Source organism: Elephantulus edwardii, unplaced genomic scaffold (assembly GCF_000299155.1).
Source record: "Elephantulus edwardii isolate Elephantulus edwardi_28Jun2011 unplaced genomic scaffold, EleEdw1.0 scaffold00053, whole genome shotgun sequence".
Taxonomy (NCBI): domain Eukaryota; kingdom Metazoa; phylum Chordata; class Mammalia; order Macroscelidea; family Macroscelididae; genus Elephantulus; species Elephantulus edwardii.
The window spans coordinates 17,585,073-17,598,514 of NW_006399803.1; the positions used below are offsets into that span (position 1 = coordinate 17,585,073).

Sequence of the window (13,442 nt, forward strand, 5' to 3'; positions counted from 1 at the left end):
ATGTAACCTGAAACTATTTTACAAGTTTTATTTTAGAGGGGAATTTGTGACCATTTTGCCAACTTACCTAAGGTTAATCCATTGAATTAAAAGTTGGGGAGAAAAGGAATCCTAGTGGGATTGTGCAAAGTTTTTTTGTGCTGGTAACCAAAGGTTGAGGAGAAAACGTAGCTCTGGAATATTAGGAATCATGGTTATAGCTTTTGTTCCATCTTATTTCCAGATAGTGGAAGATCATGTTTGTAAAATTTTCATTTGCAAAATGGACAGAATGGTACCTTCTCATCCCTTTGGGTTTAAGAGATTGTAAGCAAATGTTAGACATAGCTTCCAGGACAAGATTTTAGTCTTGAGACAGACCAAAATCTATATAACATGTTAATATGGCTACAGTTAGTATAATAATGATTAGTGGTGATTGATACTAGATGATTGATACTAAGGGATATTTCTAGAGGAGGTAAAATTTAAATTGAATATTACTGGTTTGTGTTATTTTTAAGCAAGTATGAAGGACGTACTTTTCTTGCATGATACAGTCTTCCCTTTTTGAGAGACTTCGATAATGTGTATGGTGACTTAATTTAAAATCACTGTAGCCTTCATAGCCTTCATATAAAAATATTTTTGTGGTAAATACTTGAGATGGAACTTGAATTGCAACATGATGTATTAAAAAGTTTTAACTCTGAAGTCAAGAGATGAGAGAGACTAAACATCCAGCTGTTACTTAATAACTTTGTTAAGTTAGTATGGTAGTGATTTCCTTTTGGAGGCTTCAGTTTTCTGTAAAAGGACAGTGTTGATGAAATGATATCTAATAACATTTAATGTTCAAAAATTACAGCTGGCACTCTGTTACATCATTTCATTTGAAGACATTTGTAAAGTTGCTACAGGACTGGAAGGTTAATTTCTTGAAGACAGTTTTTGAAAGTATAAATGTGTGCCCTGTCTGTGTGTTAGATAAATATATGCTACTTAATTAAATATGCAGAATTCTAGTGGATCTAGCCCAGGGGTGGGGGACACCTCAAAAACTTTAATGGTTAAAGCACTTAGCTGCTAATCTAAAACGCTGCCATTTGGATCCACCAATTCCAAAGTTATGGTGGTCTGCTTCAGTAAAGACTTGCAGCCTGTCTGGAAAACTTTTTGGTACAGTTCTTTGTTGAATAGGGTTGCTATGAGTTAGAATCAAATCCATGAGAATAATTTTTTGTTTTGGGCTTGGTTTGTTTGGGTTTTTTAAACAGCAAAAAGTAAAATGTCTAAGTACTGTCTAATCAATAAAGTAAAAAGTATATGTACATGTGGCATGGATTTTCTGAGAAACTTTCAATTTAAAATAATCAGTCTTTTCATTTCCAAGTATAACTCGGTTGAATTTTTTAATTTGAAAAATAGTGTCACTAGAAGTTGTACTCTGGTTAATGCCATTATTAAGTGATTAAATGGAAGGCAATAATTTCCTGACAATTTGGACTAATTTTCACTAGATAAACTAATGTGTCATCTGTCAGCATTTAAACTCAAAAATCTCATTGCTGGTTTAAATCAGAATATCTAGTTTTAATCTTGACAGAATCATCTTGAAATAGCAGTTTATCATTATGTGAAAAGATGAAAACAAGTGTTTGTAAAACTGAAGTTTATATAAAACTAGAGGCATGGCTTTTTTTTGTGAAAAGTTTTTGAGAAATTACCTTTCAGCATTAACGACATCATTAGTATTAAAATTTGTGTGGCGCATTTAAGTACCACTTAGTCAAATAGGACTCATCATTGACCTGATGAACAGCAGATCTGAACCCTATCTTGTGCCATCTGCATCATCTCTCTCTCTCACACTTAAGCCCATTGCTGCAGTACTGTGTCAGTCCTTCACATTGAGGGTCTTCCCCTCCTGCTCTTTTTATAACCCTCCACCTTTCTGAGAATGATGTCCCTTTCCAAAGATGCCAGTAAGTTGGTGAGGATAATTCATCATCAAGTTTCATTTAGAGACATTTGGTTGGTGGAGAAATGAGAATGTTCTTGGTAAATAATTAAACTCCTTGTGTATCTCTGTAACTTAAAATGTGCAAAAGGGTACAGAAAGATAAATAAGAAAGCCTTTTCAAAAAACTCCACAAACTCCTTTATATGTAGGTCAATGAACAAAATACTGTTTTACTATGGAAATGGAATAATTTTAACCTGCACACTGATGTTGATGTTTAAAACTTACAGAAATAGGTACAGAATTTTTTTTGTTAATTGGATTGCATCATAAATTAGATCTGTGCTTCTTGAAATATAGTCTAGATAGACATTTAGAGGCACCAAAAAGTACCTGGGTAGTGCATATGGTTAATGCACTCTGCAGATTTGAGTCCATCCAGAGGTGTCTTGTAAGAAAGGTCTGGCAATCACTCATCTGCATAGGAAAACTTGACCATTGAGCAGTTCTGCTCTAATACACATGGAGTCACTGCAAGTAGGAGTTGGCATGATAACTGCTTATTTTACCTAGTTTGAGCTATTTTCATAATAATGAAGGACTCTCATGGTGTAATTCATATCAAGACGTTACTAACTTTTTAACTCATAAATGTACAAAGGAGTTTCCTAGGTATGGCATGGCATGTGCTGTTACATCAGATTGAATGAAAAAGCAAATATTAGATTCCACTGTCTTCTATTTGATCAAACTTTAGAGAGATTGTAAACATTATAAAAACCACTCATTCCTTTATTTTTGTTTTGAAATAGTAATTTCATTCCGTTTTTAATAGTAATTTTCCCAAAAGTGTACTGTTTATAAGTAATGGATTTATTTCAATTAATTAATGTCGTAACATTTTCTTAATTTTAAGTATTGTAAAATATCTATGCATAGAACCTGTATATCTTGTTAAATTCTTAAGTAATTTGACTGCAAAAGGGTCCCTTGGCCAAGAAATGTTCAAGAGCAACTGAATTAGCTTTGTTGAGACTGCTGCTCTAACTATGTAGCGACTAGCTACATGTAGCTACTGAATACTTAAAATGTGATGGTGAAACTGAATTTTCAGTATTAAATAAATTTAAAACTCCGAGCAGTGAGAATTTTTTACTTTGGTTGCAAGTTGAAAATAATATTTTGTATATATTAAGTGTTGTGTGCATGCAGTTGACTGACACTCTAGCAGATTTTCAGAGGCTTTAAATATCATTGAAAGAGATTGCCCATCTTTCCTGGAGCAACTAGTAGATTTGAACCACTAGCCTTATATTTAGCAAACCAAGTTCTTACCACTAGGCTGCCAGGGAACCTGTATATGCTAAATAGAAAGGATTAAAGAGTATTAATTTTTATATTACATTGGGTAAATTTGCTGTCAAGAACTTCTGTAAGGTGTTAAAAAGCAGTGATTTCAGTTTAAAGACTAAGGTGCATCAGATTCAAGCTACGGTCTTTTCAGTTACTTGGTATGCATCTGAAATTAATGCCTTTGAGTTGTGATGCTGGAGAAGAGTATCCCCTGAACTGCCAAAACAAGAAAAAAAATTACATGTCTTGGAAAAAGTACAGCCCTGGATGCTCCTTGGTTGCAGGGACAGTGAAATTTTATCTCCCATATTATTGTTAGAATTTTATTAAGAGGAGTTGAGTTCTTGAAAAATGACATGCTTGGAAAAGTAGTGGAGAAGAGAGGGAAAAGAGAGGAAGACCCTTAGAGATGGATTGACACAGTGTAAAACTGGCTCAAGTGTACAGAGATGATGAAGATAGTACACTGAAAAGAACCTAGCAACAACGAGTTAATTTTCACCTTAGATAAATAATTGACTACTAGGAAATTGAAAAATTACATGTACATTTTTACTGGACAACTCTTGCTTAAAAATTTTAGTCCCCTTTTTTTACCTTGTAAAATAAACTACTGTGCAGGACTTTATAGTAGTTCCATGCTGTGTTCAGACCTTTCCCTTCCCTTCCCTCCTCTTTATTGCTTTTGTTTGTGTTCTCTCACCTATTATTGCCCTGAGGCACTAGAAGAATGGTAATCAGGTACAGTTGAGTGATGACTTTGTAATAGTTTATGGTCTTGCTTATATATAGAATACCACTTCTATGTAATGATGTATTTCTAGCTCTTTTTTTCTGTTGTTTGCACACTAAGTTATTACTAAATTTTGTTTTTGACCTGAGAACATTGTTATGAACTGGAGTCATTGCCAACATTCTCTTCTGCAAAGCTGAGAGAGGTATGCTTCTTGTCAGACTTAATTACCAAGTTTGGTATTTTGTAACAGCTGTTGCGTGAGTCTGAAATAGTCTCCATATAAATACCATTTGATTAGAAAGATAGAAATGAAACAAGAAGCCTTTTATCCATAATAAATGAAACATAAGCAACTTTTATTTTTGGCACTGTGGTTAAAATTAAAAAAGTTTTGAAGTTTATTTAATGCATTTATTTCTTCACGGAGGATTGACCAGTCAGGAAAATGATCTGTCAGATTACTTTTAGCTTCGTTGTTCTGTTTTTTATAGGAGTTGCTCTACTTTTTCTCTTCCCACATATTTTATAATACAGTACTAGAAGGAAACCAGTAAACCAGGCATTATGTAAGAGAAAAGAAAACCCTTATTTTTAGCTTTTACTCATAAAATTATGGCTTTTATTGTAAAATTCCTGTTTATCCTTAAAAATTTTTACATATTGCATTTTATTTCAAGTACTGTCTGAGAAAGAAAAAGGATTAAACATTTTTTAACAATTACATAAACTTGAATCAAATGTTTTCTTCAATTTGTCATTTGTCCAAGGATAAAAACAGAACATAGAAAGGGAGAGAATGAGTGGGATGAATGGAAGCAACTACAGAGTAGTAGTGGGAGCAGTAATGATACAATAGAGGGGTTATAATCAGTGTCATTAAGTAGCATATGTAAGTGGTTGAATGGAATACCAATCAGGTATGTAAACTGTAGCTCAAATAGTAAAGAATAACGAATTACTGTGTTTGACTTATGTAAAGTAAAAAGAGCTAGGGCTTACTTTTACAAAATGGGTGACCTATTCTTGGAAATTGTACATTATTTTAAAATAAGAAAGGGCTTTCAATTTTCTTTTTTGGCATATTAAACAGTATTTGTTTAATTTGGAAAGATAACAGAAAACATTAACATTAAAAAGGAGAAATCTGCATTAACAATTTGTTTATAGTGCCTTTTTCCATTATTTAAAATAGTTTTAAAATTTGTTTATGCTTTTGATGCACTCTGACCTATTCTGTATGCTCCATAGAGCTAAAGATTTATTCCTCCATGTCTACGTGGTTCACAGCACACGACCTAGCACATAATACATGTTTAAGTAATTTGTTGGCTTTATCTAGAGTCTTAGTTCTTTTAAGTTTTTAATCCAGAGAGTTTATGCATTTTTTCTTATTCTCATATTTTTAAAGTATTAATAAATAAGTTCTCTGTTTATCTGAATTTGTTTTAAGCTACAAAGGATTTCTGGGATAATATTTTCAATTTTGCGAGGGGTAGGAAAGATTTGAGTTGGTAAAAGCAACAAAGGAAGTAAGGTCTTCAAAAAATTCAGCAGACATAAGACACTTAATAGTGAATGAAACTATGGCTTTGGAAATGTACCTTAATCTAGTTCAGTATTTAAAGCATCATACTGTGTGACTAGTAGGCAAATTAATTTTGTTTATAATTTAAAACATGTGACAATCTGATGAAATCTTGTTTCTCTATACTTGCCTCTCTGATTTTAAATAAGTTAGGGTTTTCAGGGTGTTTCTTAATACAATTACATAAGGAATTAATTTACCCAGGATAGTTTATTAATAGCTCCTAAGACAAGAGCTAAATTGCAACAGAAGCCAACTTTAGAGGAAATGTAGTTCCTAGAATAAATGTTTAAAATCTGAACCTTTGCTTTCAAAGTTTCTTTAGTTGGAGATGATTTGAAAAATCTACTTTGAAGTGGTAATACAGTTTCTTAAAGTTGATCTGGAAGAACTGATTAAATCGTTTGCTTCAGTGAGGCTGCAGATAAGAGTAAGCAGGGTCACCTAAAGATAGATTTACTTAGAGGTTTGGCTGCCTCTCTGGAACCATTTAGCTTTGAGCAGATTTCCATAAATGGAAAGAGCAACTGGAGAGACCTAGTACCTTGGTAAGAGTGTGGATGATGTGCAACAGGTGGCAAAACAGTCACTGGATTTTTATAAATCCTCTTAAATGACTGGTGTTTAAGGCCAAGGTGGTAGCATTTGAGCATTTTGAGACTTACGTGGGCTTCCCCAACCGTAATTAAAAGTTTCCTGAAAACAATTTTAACGAATTAACTTTTATTATGTAGAACTTGTGAATTTTGAATATGGTTTGTATAAATCTTCCCTTTTACCTCCTTTCGGGGGGACATCTTGCGATAAATCAAACTAGAAACTATTATATCTTTCTGTACTACACTCACTAGTCAGTATTTTAAGTCAAGTTGTAAGATTTTCCTTAAAGTTCTACTTTAATTGCCAATTTTCCTGAAGAGGCAGGAAATCCATTGTATAAAAGACATATCAACTATTAGAACATTTTTTGATTGCAGACTTTCCTGGACCTGAAGGAATTTTATAGACGTTAAAAGAGGAAATTGTCACTGTTTTTTTGCGTTTGCATCTATATATTAAACCCAACCCAACCCACTACCATGAGCCAGTTCTAACTCACAGTCTAACTTGTTGGTGTGGCATAGGACTTGAAACATAGCATACCATTCAGCAGGTTTCCAAGGCTGAAAATTTCATGGGAGGAGATTACACATTTTTCTCCAGCAGAGTGACTGGTGGATTCGAATCTCCAGAAAGGCATAGCCTTTAGGTTTTAGGTTAGCAGGCAAAACTCTTTCCACAAATGTAACTGATTTGATTCCTGTGCATACCATCAGGTGAGATCCATGTGTATGGCCTGTGTTTTTGGTTCTTATAAAAGGTATTTGCGATGAATAAATCACTGTATGTGCAGAACTCTTATCATTGTATCTCCAGCCTCATTTCTCTCACTGAGCCTGTGTTTTCCAGCTACTGATTTCTTCCCTGTTCCCAACTTTTGTGTTCCAGTCCCCCATTATTAATGCATCTTGATTGCATGTTTGATCAATTTCTGACTGCAGAAGTTGGTAGAAATCTTTTATTTCCTCCTCTTTGTCGCTAGTTGGTGAATATATTTAAATGATAGTGGTATTCACTGGACTTCTTGTATACATATGGACATTATCCTGTCGCTTACCACATTGTATTTCGGGATAGATCTAGAAATGACTTTTTTTTTTTTTGAAATGACTTTTTAAAATATGAAACCAACGCTATTTTTTCTCACCTTTTCATCCCCGGCATAGTAAATCATGATTATCTGATTCAAAATGTCCTATGCCAAGCCATCTCATTTCACCAATACCTAGTAGGTCAATATTTATGCGTTCCATTTCTTTCTTAACATTGTCCAATTTTCCTACATTCATGCTTCTCAAAACTCTAAGGATTGGGCCATTGGAATGCTTTTCACAAGTAATACGTAGTTGTTTTATTGTTAAAAAAGAAATTGATACCTAAACTCATGTTTAGCTATAACTTGAATTTTGGACCAGAAAGCCGTAATTATTGCTGTATGTAGATAGCAGTACTGTTTTCATAAGTAATTTAAATTAGAACATGAAGTGCTAGAAATGATAGAAAATCATGGAAGCTTTTTAAAATAAAAGCCCAGTAAAGTCTTGAAGGGGGGCGGGAAACACCAGCACGGTAACAACGTTTCCAAGTGCTCCAGGGCTAATGCAGTTATCGATCTCCAGGCAACCCTGACTGGAGAGTATTCACTCATCTAGGAATGTTTATGAGAGTTGAAGCAGATTAAATTATCTCAGAAATATGATGATTCTGATTTAGTCTGCAGGTCTGTAACCCTTACCTTTAGTGACTCATTGCTGTTCACTCACACATCACCAACTAGTTTTTAAGAGGCTGTAAATCACACAGTCCAGTTTTCTTCTGTGGAGCTTCAAGTGCATTTGAACCACCAGAGAGGCAACTCCACTTTTGAGTTAATGCAACTCCCTATAGACTACATATATCATCAGCACTTTCCTGCCTTTAGTGACAGTACGTTATTTATTTATCTGGATTGTTCCTAGGCTACCACAATCCTGCCCTGCAGACACCACTGCCATACTCCACACCTCCTCCCCGCATTTTGTCCTAAAATTGATACAGGATTCAAATATCAAGGTTTTAAAAGTTATTTTCCTGTGGCTATAATTCAGGAACATCTGAATAATTTCTAATCATTTGCATTGGTTTCTATATAATTAACATTAGTTTTTACAAAGTTAAACCATTTTTACTTTTATTTATGCAAATAATTGTATAGACTGAGTGTGGATTTATCTATTTCAGTGATATATTTTCCTTTGGCAGTGTGGTGTGAATGTTTTTAAAGTTCTTTTTCAATTGAGTAGAATTTCTTTTTCCCCTAGTGGAAGCATCAGTTCACGGCAGTAATGCACACTGTACAGATAAGACAATTGAAGCTGCTGAAGCCTTGCTTCATATGGAATCTCCAACCTGCTTGAGGGATTCAAGAAGTCCTGGTATGTGAACAGATCATTTTTATTTTAAATATGTAGTATAACAAGATTTTTTGTTTTTAATACAAGGGGAAAATGGAGGTTCTACAAGTCTATTACACATGAATATGTGGAGGTAAAAATGGATTTTTTTTTTGGTCAAAGTCCCCAAATCCTAAATGCTTTAGGTACTTAATTTTCATAATAAATACAGAAAATACCATTATTAGACAAATATTTATTAAATTGCTATTTATAATATGCCTATTTCCTTAAACTTAAATAAATTATATAAATATTTATAATCCCCAAATGTATGGACGATTGGGGCAGTTGCCTCCACTGATCGCTATCGGTTAATTTGCTCTTTGGAGACAAGGATGGTGAAACTTCATCTCTTGCACTTGGAGCTTGTTAGGAGAAGCTCTTCCTTGGAGACAGACATCATAATTGGAAAGGTGGAGGGTCAGTGAGAGAGAGGAAGACCCTCAAAGAGAGAAATTGATACAGTGGTTGTAACAGTGGTATCAAGTGTGTGAGAGATGGTGAGGATGGCATGAGATAGGGTGGGATTCAGAGCCACTAATTATTCATGGAAGAGAAGTAAGGTAGCTGCCACCAAAATTTACAGTAAGTTTTTTCTTTTCAGTTGATCTGCTTTTCCTTTATGACTGACAGTTTTTGTGTCCAAATTTTAAACTTGTACCAATTTTAAATATAAGGAGCTCTGGTGACTTAGTGGTAAGGAGTTGCAATACCAACCCAAAGGCACAAGGTTTGAATCTACCAGCTGCTCTATGGGAGAAAAATGGGCAGTCTCATTCTCTTGCGATTAACTGCTTTTGAATATTCACTGCAGGGTCAGTTATGAGTCAGATATGACTCAATTTTATATAACAATAATTTCTTTTTAAAAATTAAATATTTTGGTACTTTGCTTGCTTTCATTTTCCTTCACTCACGTTGTGTTTCATACAATCATCCCCATTTACTACATTTTATAAAATAAATCAGCACTGAACTATACCCCTCATTTCCCAGTCTTTCCAGATCTTCCCATTTCCTTTACCTACCCCTCCCCATAACAATTTTAAATGTTTGTTTGACCTGTTAAAATAAGATTGGCCCTCTTTTCATAGTTTACAACAAAAGCAACCATATTTTTTACTTGGTATAGGGAATTAATGTATTATGTAAGAAGAATAGTATTTATTACCTTCATCTGAAGGCATATGGGAAAGAAGCTAGAACAGTGTCATTATATGTGATAGAGGACCATTAACTACCACTGAGTCAGAGCCCCTCTGACTCTTGGCAACTCTTCACACAGTGGAACGAAATGCTGCCTGATCCCTGTCATCAGTTGGGAGACAGGACCATAGGATTTGTGATCTTGTGTGATCCACATAGGATTTTTATTGGACAGTTTTCAAAACTAGATTGCTAGACCTTTGGTTTTTGCTCATTTTAGCTTGGGAACCCCCTGGACACTTGTTTAACCTCATAAGTGTTGGCTCTATATGGAATACATTACTGCCAGTGAAATACATATATTACCATTTGTAGAATATCAAATAGCAATCTGTATGTATTGTTTTAATGACCTAAAACTTTGTTAAATAAAATTTTAAAATAATATTAAAAGATGATAATCTTTAATAACAAGGCTTTTCTTTATATTGTAAAATATATTTTTAAATGCTTTTTTATTGAAAACCATTTATAAGTTTAATTTTGTGCTATGTGCATGCATTACCTAGTTAAAGAGAATGATGGATATGTAGGAAGAAAGTAATTGTTTAAGAGCTCTTACTCTTCCAAATAACTTGCCGCTCATCAAAATATAAACAAGAAAAATTGGCATGGTGCATTATTTGTGATTTCAACCTAACCACAGGATTAATAATTTCTTCAGGCTGATTTTGTTTATTTCCTTGTATGCTTTAGAGCATCTTCAACAAATTTACTTTTTTTTTCTATATTAAAGCACTTATACTTATTTTTGTAATTCTTAATAAACCTCACCACTTGAACTGTCCACATAAGAAACATTAATAGGGGTGGAAATTTTATTTTTTCAACTTTTTTTTATAGTGGAAGTGTTTGTCCCTCCTTGTGTATCAACTCCAGAATTTATCCATGCTGCTATGAGGCCAGATGTCATTACAGAAACTGTAGTGGAGGTGTCAACTGAAGAGTCTGAACCAATGGATACCTCTCCTATTCCTACATCACCAGATAGCCATGAACCAATGAAAAAGAAAAAAGGTAAGAGTTTTACAATTTCTTAGTGAATTTCTTTTCCCTGGTCCTCATCAGGAAATATAGAATAGACATAATGAGGTTAATGTCATTTTAACTAGATATTCTTAAAGAATCAATAATTTGAGGTTTTAGTTTTAACATGTTTTATACTATTGGAAGAGTTTAGTATTTGAGGCTATTAGAGGAGTTCCCCAAAAAGATTTTAAAAGATACTGACATCTAGGCTATTTAGAGTGCCCATACTAAGAAGGGTCTGAGGATGGCTTAGTTCACTGTTTCACTGCATATCTGACTTGTTTATTCTTTCTTACACTTTTTGATCCTTTTGAAAAAAACAATTTTTTTTCTATTTATAGTTATAAACCTTTACCCTCTTGTGGAGATTTGGGAAAGGGGGAAAAAAAATTCCATGTCATTTTCTTCCCATACCTTCAGTTTTGAAACATCAGGATTATTAAGTTGAATACATTTTTGTCTGCGTAGGAGTGAGAGTTAATTTAAATCATTTTGCAACTTACCAGTGGGAAAAGTAAGATTTACACTTGATACATTCCAGCTGAAACTTCTGCTGTTCCTCTGATCCCAATGGGTAACACAAGACACATCTCTAATGTAGCAGGAGATGAGCAGTGAGTCTATATCCTTTTCAAATCAAAGAAGTTAAATTCTCCCTAATTGAGCACTCATCTGATACCACTTGCCATTTGCAGTGGAGGGAAAAAAAAGTAAAAATCAAAGGCCAAAATAAGAAAATGTTTGTGAGAAAGAATAGTTTCTTTTATTCATGAGATAAAAGTATTTTGAGTTGCTGCAACAGGTTGCCATTCTGTGGACACACCTGTAGGGGATACAATGAAAATGAAGACAGTTATTTCCTTATTATATATATAATATATAAAATAATCACAAGAGAGGCATGGGTGAGAGAATTTAGAAAGAATGAAGAATTCTAGAAATGTTTCATCCCTCATACTCACAGCGATCTGCGAACAAAAGATCTGAACCCTGTCCTTTCAACACACTTCAGCCTATTTCCACAGATGGTGTATAGCTGTTTCTCATTTTTCAGTATCACCCACTCTAAGGGCTCTACCTCTAGTACTGTGTCTATCAGTGTGTGTTCCTCTGAATTGTTTATAGGGTTTTCAAAGGCTACTTAAGAATTGGATGGCCAGTCCTCTTCCTCAGTTTGTCTTAATCTGGAAGCTTTACTGAGACTTATCCACCATGGTTGACTTGTTAGTATTAAAATACTGGTTGCACAACCTCCAGCATGACAAGAGGCTCCAGGCTACATTGGACAGACAAGTAATGTACTCATAAGAGCAAACTATAAGCAAGCAAGCAAGGATATTTATACAATGAGTCCTACGGGACAGCAACTTAACAACATAAATATTTAGGGAGGTAATGCATACCTACAGATAGCCTTATTCATCTACCACTAATAGTAGCCCTTGACTGGTTGTATCCAGTCGTAGCTGTTAGAAAGATTTTCACATTTAAAGTAAAATGAATTTTTTTTCTTTTTTTTGTGTGTAGTAGGCTTCACTATTAAAAGAAAACAAAGAAGATGGAAAAATCAAGAAAAAAGAAGGGAACCTGATCTCTTGATTAAGGAACATATGATAAAAGCCAGGAAAATAGTTTGCCAGTATAATAGTAATTTCTTACTTAAAATGAAAAAGTGATTGTAGCTAAATGCATTTGAAACATAAAGTTATGAAAGTTATTTTTGAAAAGAAGAACCACTTCTCAGAGCTTTTGATATACATTGTGAATCTTTGAAAGGATAGTATGTCATGTTTTTAAAGTTCATTGACTCATAGGACCTTTTTCCTGCTTAGGAGTAATCTGTTAACATCTTGAACAAAATTTGAAAAATGCCCTTTTAGACTAATAATTACATTAAGGAATTTTTTTGTGTGCTAGATTTAGGAGCTGGTGAAGATGTTAATCTTTAATAACTGATACACACTAATATTTAAATTGAGACAAGAAGAAGTCTATTTTCTATTCTAACAAGGAGATCAGTGAACTTTCTGTCTTGATTTTTGCTAAACCACGCTTCTTATATATTAAGGTTACCAGAATGAAATTCTAGAAGACAATAAATAGCTATGCTATTTGAAATAGAAATTGACACTATAATTTGATGCTCTTTATTCTTGCTAGTCCTTGCTAATAAAATCCCAGATGTAAGACCACCTCCATTATCTGTAGGCATAATGTACTTGCACATTCTCATCATCTTTTGTGAGACTTCCACTCACCTGTTAGATTCATTCATTAGTACTAAGGATCAAATAACAAATAATTTCAGAACTGAAGGATTGGCCACCCACTTCTGAAATAGCAGGCCTCTGAAAACCCTATGCACAACAGAACACACGCAGATTAACAGAAAGGGAAACCTAGGTAACTATCAAGTATGGAAATACAAAGGAGGAGGAAGAGTTGTAAGCAGACCCTAGTGATTGGAACATGGAATGTGAGAGCCATGAATGAAGGAAAATTAGAAATTGTTAAGAAAGAAATGGAACGCATAAATATTGACATATTAGGCATTGG

At 34.0% G+C, this 13,442-nt stretch overlaps 1 protein-coding gene across 2 annotated transcripts in view; it reads left to right on the plus strand.

Annotated features, from left to right (window-relative positions):
* ELF2 (E74-like factor 2 (ets domain transcription factor)) overlaps nucleotides 1-13,442 on the plus strand; it is a 103,456-nt gene that overhangs the window by 77,032 nt on the left and 12,982 nt on the right. For both annotated transcript variants that reach the window (XM_006887032.1, XM_006887033.1), the window contains 2 exons: nucleotides 8,517-8,630; nucleotides 10,737-10,874. In XM_006887032.1, coding sequence (XP_006887094.1) covers nucleotides 8,517-8,630; nucleotides 10,737-10,874 — 252 coding nt within the window. The remainder of the gene's footprint in view (nucleotides 1-8,516; nucleotides 8,631-10,736; nucleotides 10,875-13,442) is intronic.